The 15552-nt window shown below is 46.9% G+C and overlaps 1 protein-coding gene and 1 non-coding gene across 3 annotated transcripts; one reads left to right on the top strand and one right to left on the bottom strand.

The window, feature by feature from the left end:
* Nucleotides 1–1030: 1030 nt before the first annotated feature.
* Nucleotides 1031–13996, top strand: EIF4A3 (eukaryotic translation initiation factor 4A3). 2 transcript variants are annotated; one of them, XM_030837917.3, is made up of 12 exons: nucleotides 1031–1273; nucleotides 3316–3388; nucleotides 4012–4078; nucleotides 4950–5012; nucleotides 5826–5958; nucleotides 6153–6233; nucleotides 8203–8344; nucleotides 8805–8943; nucleotides 9923–10038; nucleotides 13258–13365; nucleotides 13466–13593; nucleotides 13779–13996. In XM_030837917.3, the coding sequence occupies exons 1-12, from the start codon at nucleotides 1105–1107 to the stop codon at nucleotides 13793–13795; spliced, it is 1236 nt and encodes a 411-aa protein (XP_030693777.1). In that variant the 5' UTR covers nucleotides 1031–1104; the 3' UTR covers nucleotides 13796–13996. The 2 variants fall into 2 exon arrangements, with proteins under 2 accessions (XP_030693777.1, XP_060147009.1); XM_060291026.2 differs by having other exon boundaries at nucleotides 1259–1277.
* Nucleotides 12011–12083, bottom strand: TRNAE-CUC (transfer RNA glutamic acid (anticodon CUC)). Its single transcript has one exon. It is a non-coding gene; the product is annotated as a tRNA-Glu (tRNA).
* Nucleotides 13997–15552: the final 1556 nt, after the last annotated feature.

The raw sequence follows: 15552 nt of genomic DNA, 5'->3' as shown, positions 1-15552 counted from the left end.
GCGAGGCAAGCAAACAATGAGAAAGGACAGAGCTTGAGCTTGGGCAAGTATAAGTTTCACAAAGTTAAAAACGCTCTTTTCACACAACACAGATGAACGCGCGTCAGGTGGTGACGCTGGTTCGGGAGCCGGATTTTTAGAGGCACTTAAAGAAGTTTAGGGTAACATGGCATAACTGGAAATAGTCTACAGGGCAACCGAAAGCCGTCACCTCCAGGGTCATCTTTTCTGCAGGGCGGGATTTATCAGCACCTCCGCCAGACACGCGGAATCCAGGGCCTTAATGAACAGACGCACAGTCCAGCAAGGCGCGGCCCAAGGTCACGCGGCCAGCTCTGGGGGTCCTGGTGCCGGGGGCCGTCGCAGGACCCTTACTCTCCCAACACACTCGACCCCGGGTAGGGGCTTTTCCCTTAGGGGGTTAAAAACCGGCCTGGGGGTGTTAAAGTGAGAGCTGACAAGCAGGCAGTTAAAGATTCCAGACTTTCCAAAAGCAGACAATGTGCAGTGAGGTTTTCCATCGGGCGGCAATGATAACGAGTAGTAATGCGTTTGCCGGCGTCCCCGGCCGGCGACAACGTCGGAACATGCGTACACACGAAGGAATGGATACCGGTGGGGACGCGCGCCCAGGTTCCCACTCGAAGCAGGGCCGCCTGGAGACCCCGCCCTGAGCAGGGGCGCCCTGGCGCGGTCCGCAGCCCGTCTGCAGGGGCGCGAGGTCTACCATCCCGCGCGGAGGATCCAGTTATTGGAAAGGGCTACATCAGCCGAAGAGCCAGGCCGGGAGTACCACACCCAGTACGAACCGCTGGGCCCTGCCGCCTCGGCACCGTTTGTAGGGGTGGGCGGAGCACGGTTCCGCGAGATCCCGCGGGAGCCCCTCCCGCGCAAGAGCCGCAGCACCGCCCCTTTCCCAGCAGGCGCCCTTTCCCTTTCACGTGACCAGGAGCTCCCCGCCCCTTCCGAGGCTTGGCCCTGACGCACGCTCGTACGCACGCCCGCACGCTCGTGCTATGACGTCAGTTCCTGGCAGCGGCGGCGCGGGGCCCTGCTTCCGCTTTCCTCTGAGACGCGAGCTTGGCTCTTAGCCTGCTCGGAATCATGGCGGCTACAGCTACAATGGCGACGTCGGGCTCGGCGCGGAAGCGGCTGCTCAAAGAGGAAGACATGACCAAAGTGGAATTCGAGACCAGTGAGGAGGTGGACGTGACCCCCACGTTCGACACCATGGGCCTGCGGGAGGACCTGCTGCGCGGTATCTACGCCTACGGTCGGTGAGCTCGGGCCGCGGGCTAGGGCGCCCGCGGGGAGGCGGGGGGCCCAGCCGGGGGTGGTTCCCGAGACTGGGAGTGCGGCCGCCGCGGGGTTGGGGGTCGGGGCTGAGGCCGAGCCCGGGGGCCCTGACGGGCGACCCCTGCCCCCAGCACGTGTCCCCACCCCCGTCTGTGTCGGCCGGTTCGGGTGCTGTTTTCCCGGCGGGGCGCCATGCTGGGTCACGCGAGGGCTGCAGCGTCCCGCGAGGTCTGCAGGGTCCTCCTTGCACCCCGGAGTCACTCATTCAGCAGATGATTGTCTTGCACCTGCCAGGTGCTAGGAACGTGCGCGGCTCTAGGCACTGGCGGCTTAGCAGTGAACCAGGCAGGCCTTAGGGAGCTTGTTATGTTTGGGAGAAGGATTATATAGCCAGTGGTAATGGCTACGAAGAAAATAAAGCGGGATAACTTTATAAGCGTGATTGGCGAGAGGAGAGAGTTAAAATAGAGCACATAGGTAAGGGGGCTCCCAGGAGGGGCTGGCATTTGAGCTGAGATCTGGGCTAAGGAACCCGTTATGAAAAGATTATGGTAGAACTGGGCAGCTGGTGCCAGGACCCTGCAGCTGGGAGCCTTATGCATTCCAGGAACAGAAAGAATCTCCCTGTCCTGGGAGCCTAGGGGCGAGTTTTTTTTTTGGGGGGGGGGCGCAGATCTTGAAAAGCATGGTGCGAGGTGATAGAGTTTGAATTTTATTTCTAAGTGCAGTGGGAGGCCATTGGAGGGTTTTAAGCAGGGAAGTGATGGGATCAGATTTACAGTCACAGGTGGTCCTGGGTGTCTGGATATGGGGGGAGGTGAGGCAGGAGAGGAAGCAGGGAGATGTTAGGAGGCTTTTGTTCCAGTCCAGGGGAGTGATGATGGTATTGTGGTGGAGATGGAGTACTAACAGAGTTTGCTGATGGGTTGAATGTGAGCAGGAGATGAAAGTCCTGGATGTTTGAGTAACTGGGCAGGTGATGATGCCCTCTCCTCAGGCGGGGAGCACTCGAGGGAGCTCTTCTTGAATGAGGAGAGCTTGAGGGACCTGTAAACCATCCAGTAGGAGATGTCAAGGAGGCAGTTGGGAAGAGTTCGGGTTGGGGATGTAGATGGGCGTGATCAGCATCTATGCTTAATGCCTGGGACTGGGGCCGACATCTTTTTTATCCAACAGTTCATGATGTCATGACAGTCTAGCACAGAGAAGGTACGGAGGGAATGGGAGGTGAAGAACCATTGCAGCTGGCCCTCGTAGTGTGGCCGACAGCCCTGCCTGCCTCTTGGCACCCAGGACGTCCCTGCCCTAAAACACTGCTTTTAGTTTCCCATCTACTTGCTGGGTCATCCTGAGGGTTTAAATCATCTGTTATATTTGCTTTTGTGTTAGATGGGAAATTGTACTACATTTTAAAAGGCTACCAAAATTAATTAAAGTACATTATTTGTACGTAAAGTTTTGTTTGTTTACTTGGACAGTAGGGGGGTGGTGTTGTAGTTCATGTAGCTGCATCAAGGCAGGAGGAGTAGATGAAATGGGGTTGTAGGTGATAACAAACAACCTGCAGACTTACTGCTGGTGGGGAGTGGTGACTACAGCACTGATGGGTTTATATTCCTTTTTTTAACTTAAAAAGTAATACAAAAAAAACCCCATTAGTGCAAGTTATTGTAATATAGTCAAACAATACACAAGTAATTGGAGTAAAATATGAGCCTCCCTCACCCCATTCTCCAGGAGTAACCACCAACATTTTTTAACCTAACTGGGGTGTCTCTATTTTGCAACAGTGTTCCTTAGAGATTGTGTCTGTGTAAGATGGTATGTTAGTATAAAAATCCACTTCAGCCTACTTCATTCAGCAGCTGTTTCTTGAGAGCTTAGTACGTTGGACATTGGGTTAAGGAGGGGGTGGGGGATTTTAAAAAGGTAACATCCTCGGCACAAGGAGCTCCAGTGTATGGTTGCAAGTATGCTGTCCTAGTGGTTAGAGCTCATTTTTTCTGTTTTAATTTACAGGTTTTGAAAAACCATCAGCAATCCAGCAGCGAGCTATTAAGCAGATAATTAAAGGGAGAGATGTCATTGCACAGTAAGTCTGCTCATGCAGAGGGGGAGTCAGGTGCTGGTTAGCACAGCAGTGTGTAGTTCAGTGCTTCTTCATTCAGATGCCGTTACCAGCTCTTGCCTTGACTTCAGCTATGGGCTGTTTGTTTTTAGTTTTGCATCCTCCACTCTAGAAAGCTTTCTTTTTTTTTTTTAAGCCAGATTTACTTAACCTATCATTTGGCATATGGAATTGTATATAATACTCTTTTAATAACATTATTCCCTATTTGCCTAATTTTTAAAGACTCATTGACAAAAAAAAAGTCTGAAGTCGTAGAAAAGAATTATATAAAGAGGAATCTTTTTTTTTTGTCACCTCTAACAGCAATTCTATAGATTCTGCAGCTCTGTCACCCCTTGCTGCAAAGGCCACATTTACTGTCCTTATCACCCGTGATTTAAAAGTTGTGACATTATGCCTGAGTCCCACCACCTTGCAGTTAAGATATTGGTCAGGGGGTGTGGGGGAATCGACTTGGAAAAAGCTGCCCAGTGCTTCTGCAGCTCATCTCCTCAGAGCACTGCTGGGGCGGGGGTTACATGAATGGGAGCAGTGGCATGTAGCCCATCACTCTAAATCCCATTTATCTGTGTTTTCTTTACTAGATCTCAGTCTGGTACAGGCAAAACAGCCACCTTCAGTATTTCTGTCCTCCAGTGTTTGGATATTCAGGTAATCTTAAACTTCTCTTTAATCCTAGGAAATACTTTCTTTACCTTCTGTAACTACAGTGTTCAAGAGGTACAGTTCTGGGCTTCCCTGGTGGCGCAGTGGTTGAGAGTCCGCCTGCCGATGCAGGGGACACGGGTTTGTGCCCCGGTCTGGGAAGATCCCACATGCCGCGGAGCGGCTGGGCCCCTGAGCCACGGCCGCTGAGCCTGCGCGTCCGGAGCCTGTGCTCCGCAACGGGAGAGGCCACAACAGTGAGACGCCCGCGTACCGCAAAAAAAAAAAAAAAAAAGAAGTACAGTTCTTAAATATCTCTAGTTGTACTGATTAAGCACATTTTTTAAAGAGAATCTTAAGTGCACACTAATATCTGAGCTAATATCCTGTCATAAATTCCTTTTTATTTAAACTGAGAGTCTTTTAAAAATTTTTATTGAAATTTTGTTGATTTACAATGCTGTGTTAGTTTCGGGTGTATAGCAAAGTGATTCAGATCTATATAGTTCCCTGTGCTATACAGTAGGTCCATTTTGGTTATCTCTTTTTTTACATAGTAGTGTGTATATTTTAATCGCAGACTCCTAATTTATCCCTCCCTCCACCCTTTCCCCTTTGGTAACCATAAGTTTGTTTTCTATGTCTGTAAACTGGGAGATTTTTTTAACTAGTGGAAATTCTTGTCTGTAAACAAGAATCCTGACCAGTATACCCATTATCACTGGATACGCAATTTAAGTAACATTCAGGTTCGCTTACCTGAAATCAGATGTGTGGTTAACTTGAAATAATATTCAAAATAGATCTGAGTCTGAATTAGTGCAATCTACCGTGAAGATACTGAGATTCTCTATTTTCCGACAAATTATTTTACCAGGTTCGTGAAACCCAAGCTTTGATCTTGGCTCCAACGAGAGAGTTAGCTGTACAGATCCAGAAGGTAAGACAGTTAAAGATGGCACTGTCGTATTTGCAAGTACAGTTCACCCTAAACAACATGGGTTAGAACTGCATGGATCCATTTATATGCAGGTTTTAAAAAATGAATATGTACTACAACACTATATGATGCGAAGTTGGTTGGATCCAAGGTTAGGGAGGGCTGATTGTAAAGTCTGTGTGGATATCTGACTAAGCTGGAGTTGAGCAGTCAGTAGGTGGGCCGGCATACCTAACCTCCCTCCCTAATCCCACGCTGTTCAAGCCAACTGATTGACTTAATCTAATCCGGTTTTTCTGTTCTGTCAGGTTTTTTTTCCCTGATTCCTAACATTTTGTGATAAATCACATATGAGTTGCTGGTTTGTGTGAAGTCATTGTTAGTGTAGCTTGTGTGATTCCAATAGTTTTTTACAATCTTAGAATTGTAATTTTCTTCCAAAAAAATTAAAAATAATTGTAAGTATTTTGTTTTTATAGTATAAACATTTTGGAAGTGTATCTATTAAGATGTTAATAGCATCTGTGGGTGGATAGGATTATGAATTTTATATATTTTCTTATTTTTCTGTAAATACATACTGCTTTTGTAATGAGAAAACAGTAAAACTGACTTCATTCTGGCACAGAAAAGAGTGGAAGGAGGAGACTTGGGCTCTCTGTAGTTTTATGATAGAAATAATGGCATAAACAATACCCGGTGGTCATCTTAAACTAGAATAGAAACAATCTTCATTTTGGGGGAACTCAGATGTTTCGGACTTCATAGCAGTCTTGGGGCAGACTTTGAACGTGAATCTGTGTTTTAATTCAGGGCCTGCTTGCTTTGGGTGACTACATGAACGTCCAGTGCCATGCCTGCATTGGGGGCACCAACGTGGGGGAGGACATCAGGAAACTGGATTATGGACAGCATGTTGTCGCTGGCACACCTGGGCGTGTCTTTGGTAATTGCTTTTGTCTATAAAAAGTGCTTAAACAATAGAGGACCATTTTCAATTTGATATGCTACATAGTGGATTTTTGCATTTGAGTAACTTGTAAGAAGTGGAGGGAAGGTCCCTGAAATGCTGTGGAAACTGGTTGAAATGGCTGGCTCTTATAGCCTGAGGTCTACTTATTTCAAAATCTGATTTTATAGATATGATTCGTCGCAGAAGTTTGAGGACACGTGCTATCAAGATGTTGGTTTTGGATGAGGCTGATGAAATGTTGAATAAAGGTATGAGTAACAAAAGAATTCATTTTCTATTGATGTAAAATTCTTAAATTTTCACCGTGTAAAATGGAAATGTGGAACTAATGAACTCAGTATAAGTAGTATGTTCTTTGTGGAAAACAGTTATGCCCTGGGTGCACTTAGGAACATAAAACTGATTTTTTTATGGTAGCGGTTTGTAAGACTGATGACAACCAGAACAACAGCATTTCAGCCAAACTGATGGGGTAGTGCTCGTTGTGTGGTGGGTGAGCACAGATGGCTGCGGCGTGGAGCTGGGATGTGGTGCAGAGATGCCTGGTGGTGGGGAAGGGGTGAACAGATAGCTGAATAAATCTTGTTACATGGCAGTAGGGTATTTTGTGGTTTGGATGTTCCATAATTTATTTCACTAGTTGTATTTTATTGGTTGTCCAGGTTGTTTTTACTCTTTTATCGGTTATTTTTCAAGGTAAATTTCTAGAATTGGGGTGTATTTCATGTATTTCTCCCAAAACGTATGAGGACAAATATGTGAGGACCCGTAAGTCATAGCAGTTTTGCTCTTAGCACAGCAACTGGGAAATGCATAACGACAGCTGTCACCTTGGTTGAGTAACAGCTGCGGGCAGTACCTCACAGTGTCTTCAAGCCTCCTCTCCCTGCACACCCCCCTCCAGTCTTACTTCCATACCAGGGGGTCGGGTGGGTCGTCCCCTTAGACATTGGGGTCACCTGGCGTGAAGGGAATAGTTTGCTTCTCAGGAGTCACCAGTAACTCATGGGGTTCTTCTCAAGCGTTTTCCTGTTCCCTGGTTCTTGAGCAGTTCTCTCAGGAGCCTAGAGGCTGATGCCACCCCTTGGAGCAGCCCTCCACCCACCTCTGTCTTGGGCCCCTTACCTGGAGGCCCTGCTCTTCAGCTAAGTTAAAGGTACAGTTACTACAAAGTGAGGTCTCCAGAACCAGTGGCATCTATGTCAGCTGGGAACGTGTCGGAAATGTAGCTTCTGGCCCCCTGATCTCTACAGTCAGAACCTCGCAGCCACCTGTCCCCTTCTCACACGTCAGCCTCCTAACCCGTCCTGCAGAGGTGGTGGTGTGGTGACCCGAGGGCCAGGTCCTGCTTGCCATTGGGTTTTATTCAGCCTGCACCATATGAAATAATGTAAACTAGCTGCATTATTTAATTGGGAGGTTTTTAAATTAAGGTATAATTGACATGTAACATTTTCAGGTGTACAGCATGGGTCAGTATCTGTGGGAGATTTTTTTTTTTTTTTTTGCGGTACGCGGGCTTCTCACTGTTGTGGCCTCTCCCGTTGCGGAGCACAGGCTCCGGACGTGCAGGCTCAGCGGCTTTTTATTTAAGTGGAGATTTTTTTGGTGAAAATCTAGATCTCGGGCATCCCTGGTGGCACGGTGGTTGAGAGTCCGCCTGCCGATGCAGGGGACACGGGTTCGTGCCCCGGTCCGGGAAGATCCCACGTGGCGCGGAGCGGCTGGGACCTGCGAGCCATGGCCGCTGAGCCTGCGCGTCTGGAGCCTGTGCTCCGCAACGGGAGAGGCCACAACAGTGAGAGGCCCGCGTACCGCAAAAAAAAGAAAAGAAGAAAATCTAGATCTCTGGATTTATTTAAAATGTGTTAGATCTGGCCACAGTGGATGCATACCCTCACAGAGCAGCAGCAGCTGGAACTGAGATGTGAAACTACCTGCAAGGGTCTGAGGTTGTGGGCTCAGGGCTCAGGTTTCTGTTGCTTTTACCTGTTGGCATCCAGGACTCTTGGGTGGGGCTCTGATCCCTAGAGCACACCAGGGAGAGGAGAGGGGATGTGAGAATTTGGTCCAGCTCTGGAAGAAGCTTCCGTGTGAAATCTTGCACCTTTACAGTCACAGTGCTGCATCCAGTTAAATGTGAACAGTTGATGTGCAACTTCTGTTTCAAAGTGTGCAGCCTTAAAAATTCCCCATGTGTCTCATTCCTCATCCCAGGTTTCAAAGAACAGATCTACGATGTGTACAGGTACTTGCCCCCGGCCACTCAGGTGGTGCTTATCAGTGCCACACTGCCCCATGAGATCCTGGAGATGACCAACAAGTTCATGACTGACCCTATCCGCATTTTGGTGAAACGGTGAGGATGCCCTACTTCTCAGGTGGGACTAAAACATAGCATAGTTGTATTTGGGTTTTAAAACATGAAATTTCTTTTTAATTTTCTCTTTTGAAAAGCCAGCTTTTATATAGTCTCCTTTGATCCAGTAATTCCGAATTTAAAAATTTGCTGATAGTATTTACTTATTGATGGAATTATTTACGATTGGCAGTAAAATGTGTATTCTATTGAACAGCCGAACACTTTGTTTAGAACCATACAAGGTGTGGTTAAAGGTTCATACTGATCCAGGGCTTGGGCCCATGTGGTGGAAGTGGCGACTCCTAGGAGGATGTGGCTGGCGGGAGGGGCGGGGGTTTAATGCCCAGGCTCCTGGGCCGCTGGGGGTTGGGCCCGTGCCTGGAACAGTCCCTGGCCTGCGCACGTCCTCAAGTTTTGGTTGGAAGGATGAGTTGACAGGATTGTGTTTGTCCTCCAGTGATGAACTGACTCTGGAAGGCATCAAGCAGTTTTTTGTGGCTGTGGAGAGAGAAGAGTGGAAGTTCGACACGCTGTGTGACCTCTATGACACGCTGACCATCACTCAGGCTGTTATCTTCTGTAACACCAAGAGGAAGGTGCGCGGCCATTCTGGCTCTTTAATGTCCTTGTGGCGAAAACCAAAGATCGGTTTTCATAGAACTTAGGTCAGGTATTTTCTGTTGAGGACCAGAATTACGTGCTTTAGGCTCTGGGTATGTGGTCTCCTCGGGCAGCCACTGGGCTCTGCCCTTTAGCTCAAAGTCACCGTGGACGATGAGCGGACAAGCGGGTGTATCCAGGGAACATGTGCAGGGTGTTGATCTGGTCCCTTGACTGAAGGCTCCGGGTCATTGGTTCAGGTGGGGCCTGGACACACGTTCTTTGAGCTCCCAGGTGATGCTGATGTGTCGGCAGAGCTGAGAACCCTGGCAGCTCTCCTTGGAATAGGAACAAGATTTGGACCACATTCCAAAAAAGATTTGAACTTAAATTTCAAATGAGAACCGTGACATATTGTCTTTTAAGAGAATTTTTGCCCCGATATTTGCTGGGCAGAATTAAGTTTTCTACACAGCCAGTGAGGATTAGCGTGAGTTTTGTTTATTTATTTTTATATATATATATATTTTTTTTTAATTTGACTGTGCTGGGTCTTCGTTGCTGCACATGGACTTTCTCTAGTTATGGCGAGCGGGGGCTACTCTTCGTTGTGGTGTGCAGGCTTCTCATTGTGATGGCTTCTCTTGTTGCAGAGCAAGGGCTCTAAGCACGCGGACTTCAGTAGTTGCAGCACACAGGCTCAGGAGTTGTGGCTCGCAGGCTCAGTAGTTGTGGCGCACGGTCTTAGTTGCTCCATGACATGTGGGATCTTCCCAGACCAGGGCTCGAACCCCTGTCCCCCGCATTGGCAGGTGGGGTTCTTAACCACTGCGCCACTAGGGAAGTCCCTAGCCTGAGTTTTAAGAGCACTTGTTTATGAATATTCGAATTGGTTCTGCAGGTAATTGACATGAAATCCTGTATACAGTCTCTGGTTTGTGAACTTATGGCAGCATCTGTTGATTCCATCTGTAGGTTGACTGGCTGACAGAGAAGATGAGGGAAGCCAACTTCACCGTGTCATCCATGCACGGGGACATGCCCCAGAAGGAGCGTGAGTCCATCATGAAGGAGTTCCGGTCGGGTGCCAGGTGGGTTGGCTGAGCTCTCTGCTGTGGTCCTGGTGCTGGTGCTGTGGGCCAGCATTTACGGGGTGTTACCCGAGTTTTCCCCCCCACAGCTGAGCTTGGGCAGGTCACCAACTTGCTGGTGAGCAGGGCAGCCACTGCTGGTGTGATAGGTTAGGCTGAGATGAGAACTAGCCTTAACTACGTAGGTTGGTTGCCTTATTTAGAAGCGTATTTTTCTGTTTCCAAATAAATGGAGATTTTCTGTTTATCTTTTTGTATTGGTTTTAGCTTAATCCCACTGTGGCCAGAGAACCCACTTTGTGTGATTTCATCCCCTCAGTGTGTATTCAGACTTGCTTTGTGGCCCAGCACGGGGTCGGTCATTTTACAAATGTTCTCTGTGCTTGGACAAGATGGGTGCTGTGTGGTGTTGGATTTCAGTTGCTAGCTGTATTTCTCAAACCTGCATCCTTACCCTTTTTCCCTTAAGCCTTGTTTCATCAGTGTTGAGAGTGCCGGTTTTCCTCTTGGGGGTTCTGTCCGTTCTTGCATTATGGGTCCAGAGACCTGAGTGTACAAGTTCAGAATTACTACATTTCTGGAGGATTTAGCTTTTGCTGTGGAAGTGTCTGCCCTTCTCTACTAGGGCTTTTGTCCTGAATCCTGCTCTGTCTGACCAGCAGCACCGGCTCTGAACGCTTGGTGTCTCCTTAGTACCACCTTTCTTCCTTCACCTCTGGTTTGTAGACTTAAGCTTTAGATGGATTTCATGCAACCAGCATATAGTTGGGTTTTATTTTTCCTTTTAATCTAATGATAATTGCTGTCTTTTTTTTAAAATTTATTTATTTTTGGCTGCATTGGGTCTTCATTGCTGCGGGGCTTTCTCTAGTTGCGGTGAGTGGGGGCTACTCTTTGTTGCGGCGTGCGGGCTTCTCATTGTGGTGTCTTCTCTTGTTGTGGAGTATGGGCTCTAGGCGTGTGGGCTTCAGTAGTTGTGGCTCACGGGCTCTAGAGCGCGGGCTCTAGAGCGCAGGCTCAGTAGTTGTGCTGCACAGGCTTAGTTGCTCTGTGGCATGTGGGATCTTCCTGGACCAGAGCTCGAACTTGTGTCCCCTGCATTGGCAGGCGGATTCTTAACCACTACGCTACAAGGGAAGCCCATAATTGTCTTTTAACTGGAACATTTAGTCCAGTTTCGTTTAATGTAAATACTGATATATTTGGTTTTAAATTGACCATCTTATATCTTGTCATTTCTCTTGTGTGGTTCTTTTTTCTTTCTTTAGTTTGGATTTTTTGTTGTTGTTATTCCTTTTCCCCACTTTTTTTTTTTTTTTTCCTTGCGGTACGTGGGCCTCTCACCGTTGTGGTCTCTCCCATTGCGGAGCACAGGCTCCGGACGCGCAGGCCCAGCGGCCATGGCTCACGGGCCCAGCCTCTCCGTGGCATGTGGGATCTTTCCGGACCGGGGCACGAACCCATGTCCCCTGCATCGGCAGGCGGACTCTCAACCACTGCGCCATCAGGGAAGCCCTCCCCACTTTTTATTTTGGAAAATGTTTCTTTCTTTATGTTATTTAGTGGTCACCCTGAAGAGTCATCAGCAGCTGTGGTTGCTTGGTACTTTTACCATCTCCTCTGAGAGCACAGAGAACTTGAAACCCTGACTTCAGTGACACGCACCCCCCAGACTTCTGTCACTGTTGTCATGTGTTTTAATTTACATATATTCAACCTCAACAAGAAATTTGTGCTTTGTATCATTCCATAATTCATATAATGAATGCTGCACAGTGACCATACTCGTTACTCTTCTGTTTTTCCTTTATCTCTGAGCTTCCATCAGGGATGCATTTTAATATATACATATATATGTATATATTTTTTTAATATATACATATATATACATATTTGTTTATTTATTTTGGCTGCACCAGGTCTTAGTTGTGGCACATGGGATCTTTAGTTGCGGCATGCATACGGGACCTAGTTCCCCGACCAGGGATCAAACCTGGGCCCCCTGCATTGAGAGTGCAGAGTCTTACCCACTAGACCATCAGGGAAGTCCCAGGGATGCATTTCCTTGTGCTTGAAGAATGTCTTTCTGTATTTAGTTTGGGTCTGCTGGTAACAAAATGTTTAAGTTTCTTTGGAAATGTCTGCTTCATCTTGAAACACCTCCTTCTGATGTGTTGAAGGAGGCAATCCAGGCGGGATCAGTCCCAGACATCCTGTGGACACCAAACTCTGCAGACATTCTAATCCCTTATATGAAGTGGCCTAGTGCAGTCGGCCCTCTCTATCTGGTGTTTCTTGGTTGTGTCAGTCCTGTGGGGATGTCACCTGCTGCTGCTCATGTAAAACAGTGTCTTCTCTGCAGGCTGCTTCTTAGGTCTGTTTTGTTTATGTGGTTTCACGCTGATGGGTCCATGTGTGATTCAGTCTTACTCCTTCCGTTTGGCACTTCTGTGACTCTTGGCCTTACCCCTCTGTTGGTGCTTTGGCCCCATTCTTTCCTCTTCCTCTAGGGCTCCAGTTATATGTGATTATCTGGCAGGATTATTTTCTCCTATTCTGCTGTCCCTTCAGACTTTGAATGCTTCTAGACCAGCGATGTCCAATAGAAATATAATTCAAGTAAACATATGTCATTTAACCCAATATATCATATCACTTCAACATGTAATCAACATTAAAAATATTAACGAGGTTTTTTGCATTTTTTTTGTACTAAGTATTCAAATCCAGTGTGAATTTTACACCGTAAGACAATCTCATTTCAGACCAGCCACTCTGGTGCTTGGTGGGCTGGTGGCCTCAGCATTGGATAGTGTGGGTCTGTGGTGTGTCAGATTCTGTCCTGTGTGAAGGACAGAGAGGTGTGAGTTGCATTTCTAATTTGAAGATACTGTAAACACTGCACCAAAATCAGTGAGGCCGCTGTACTTGAGTTTTTGCTAGACAAAAGTAAAATGTCCTTCCCAATTATTGGTATGGGACTGGCTCGAAACAAATTAAATGTAGTAGTGTAAAAGATAGCCAAATTGTTTTTTTTTTATCAGCACACATGACCTAAGTAATGAAATATACCAAACGCGCCTTCTGAACGCGGCTTTCTGGTGCTGTCCCTTGTGCTTCAGCCTGCAGAGGGGCCAGTGTGAGGGGCCCTGATGTGTTCATAGCCGGTCTGACCCTTTTATGCTAAGGTGATTGTCTCAAATGCCTTTCTTTGTGCAGCCGAGTGCTCATTTCTACAGACGTCTGGGCCCGGGGGCTGGACGTGCCCCAGGTGTCCCTCATCATTAATTACGACCTGCCCAACAACAGAGAGCTGTACATACACAGGTAGGCAGCACAAGTTTTTCTTTGGTTTCAGTCTTGTTGATGGGTTTACTGAAACCTTTTTTGCTATGTTTACTGAAGTGATTTTGCTTTATTGTTGAAGAATTGGGCGATCAGGTCGATATGGCCGAAAGGGCGTGGCCATTAATTTTGTGAAGAATGATGATATCCGAATCCTCAGAGACATTGAGCAGTACTACTCCACTCAGATTGACGAGATGCCCATGAACGGTAAGACAATAAATCCATATTTGTGATTGTTTTAGAGAGAGCTTCCTGGTTCCTGGTTTGGGGCACTTGAGGTTTTTCCCGCTTTATTTTTCTTTTGTTTTTGAGAAGTCTTTTGTGAGCCTTTAGTTAAATTTACAAATTTTCACTTGTTTGTATTCTTCCTTCTTGTTTATCTTCTCTTTCAGTTGCTGATCTGATTTGAACAGTCTGCTTGCTGGAGCCTGTTCACCTATTTTGTATCAACTTGGAAATATTTAGGGGCGGTTTCTATTTAATGGGGTTTATGTGAATTCTCTTCTCAAAGCCCCCACAGGACAAACTTTGGAGATTCTGCCACCTTTTCTTACCCACATGTAAATAATGCATTGCTTTAAGTCTTTTTCATTAAACATTTAAAACTTTTCCCATAAACTCTAATTTGTATTTCTTTCTAATTTTTGTTTGCCCTCAGCTTTTCTAGTAACCTGCTGTCTGTATGATCTTGGGCAGTCATTTCACTCTTTTTTGATCTTTAAGATGGTGAAATGGAAGTGGTAAGCTGCCTGGCCTCTCCACACTTACCCAGATTGGTACCCAATCCCATTTCTTATGGATGGCAGGTGGGGGAGTTGAGACCATAAATACTTTTCTCTGGGTTGGCCTGGGTCTGTGTGCCCAGATGCAGAGGGGCAGGATGGCACCCTGGGCAGATAACCAGGAGGAAGGATTCACCAGCCAGGCTCCCTCTGGACTAATGAGCCCACCGGTCACAGCTGAGGAGGGGTTGTGCACAGGGCACCATCGGTGATTCAGGGAGGGGCAAGCAGGAAACAAGCCAGAAGGTAAGACACCTGAGAAACTTAACCTAATTGAGATGCTGTCAAGTAAGGTAACAAAGAAATGGCAAACATCCACGGAAATGTGTATCCTTGGGGGTGATTCAGAAGTGTTATGTTTTCATAACCATTAACCCTGAGTGTTGGTGAAGGTGTAGGGGGCGTGATGGTGGTGTTAGTAGGTACAGACTTTTTGGAAAGCAGCCTGGCTCTTGGGCAGTAGGAGAAATTAGAATACTTCCCTTTGAGGGCGTCCTTCTGCGTAGGCAGTAGTCTGGAGTGCAGACTGCACAGGTGAGCTCACCAGTGTCCTCCAGCACCAGGAAAGGAGTGCGTATCACTGGGGGCTCGGGGAGGGAAGCAATGGGACATTGGCACTGACGCACGTGGGTGGAGGTTCTTGGGCAGGTGCTTGGGGCCACTCGAGTCACAGGTCAGGTGGGTTCAGCTGTAATCCATGGTGGCTAAGTGTTGAAACAAGGGGCTGGTGTGTCAGGTTAGACAGAAATGTTCACAGCATTATTCATAATAGCTGAAAAGTGGAAATAACCCAAGTGCCCATCGACTGAAAGATGTGGTAAGTACACATGAATATTATTTGGCAATAGGAAAGAATGAAGTGCTGACACGTTGCAATATGGATGAACCTTGAAAATAGGCTAACTGGAAGAAGCCAGTCACAAAAGGCCACAGTGTTTCCGTTTCTGTGAAATGTCCCAAATGGGTAAATCCATAGGACAGAAAGCAGATTAGTGGTTTTCTGGGGGCTGAGAGGTGGAAACAGGGAGTGACTGCTAAAGAGGACAGGGCTTTGGGGGTGATGAAAATGTGGAACTAGACAGAGGTAAGTGTTGCACAATTCTGTGAATGTACTAAAAAGTACTGAATTGTACATTTTAAAGTGGTAAAATTGTGTGGTATGTGAACTATACCTCAGAAATCGGGCAGTCTTATACTTCCTCCTCTAAAATTATACTTAAAGACAGAAAGGGCATGAGCAAGGCGGGAAAATATTTGCAAAGCATATACTTGACAAAGGACTTAAACTAGAAAATATCAAGAACTTTAAGTGTAGGTAGAATGGTGGTTCCCCCAAAATGCCCACATCTTAATCCCTGGAACCTGTGAATATGCTACATTAAAT

This window comes from Globicephala melas, chromosome 20 (genome assembly GCF_963455315.2).
Source record: "Globicephala melas chromosome 20, mGloMel1.2, whole genome shotgun sequence".
Taxonomy (NCBI): Eukaryota; Metazoa; Chordata; class Mammalia; order Artiodactyla; family Delphinidae; genus Globicephala; species Globicephala melas.
The sequence above is the reverse complement of the archived record's forward strand: the minus strand, read 5'-3'. Positions and strand labels throughout refer to the sequence as shown.

Bases quoted from the DNA above. Each gene is read 5' to 3' on its own strand.
- EIF4A3 (XM_030837917.3), top strand. From the start codon at position 1,105: ATGGCGGCTACAGCTACAATGGCGACGTCGGGCTCGGCGCGGAAGCGG. The intron at 5,959-6,152 runs GTAATTGCTTTT...CTGATTTTATAG, and splicing joins CACACCTGGGCGTGTCTTTG to ATATGATTCGTCGCAGAAGT. The intron at 10,039-13,257 runs GTGGGTTGGCTG...TTCTTTGTGCAG, and splicing joins GAGTTCCGGTCGGGTGCCAG to CCGAGTGCTCATTTCTACAG.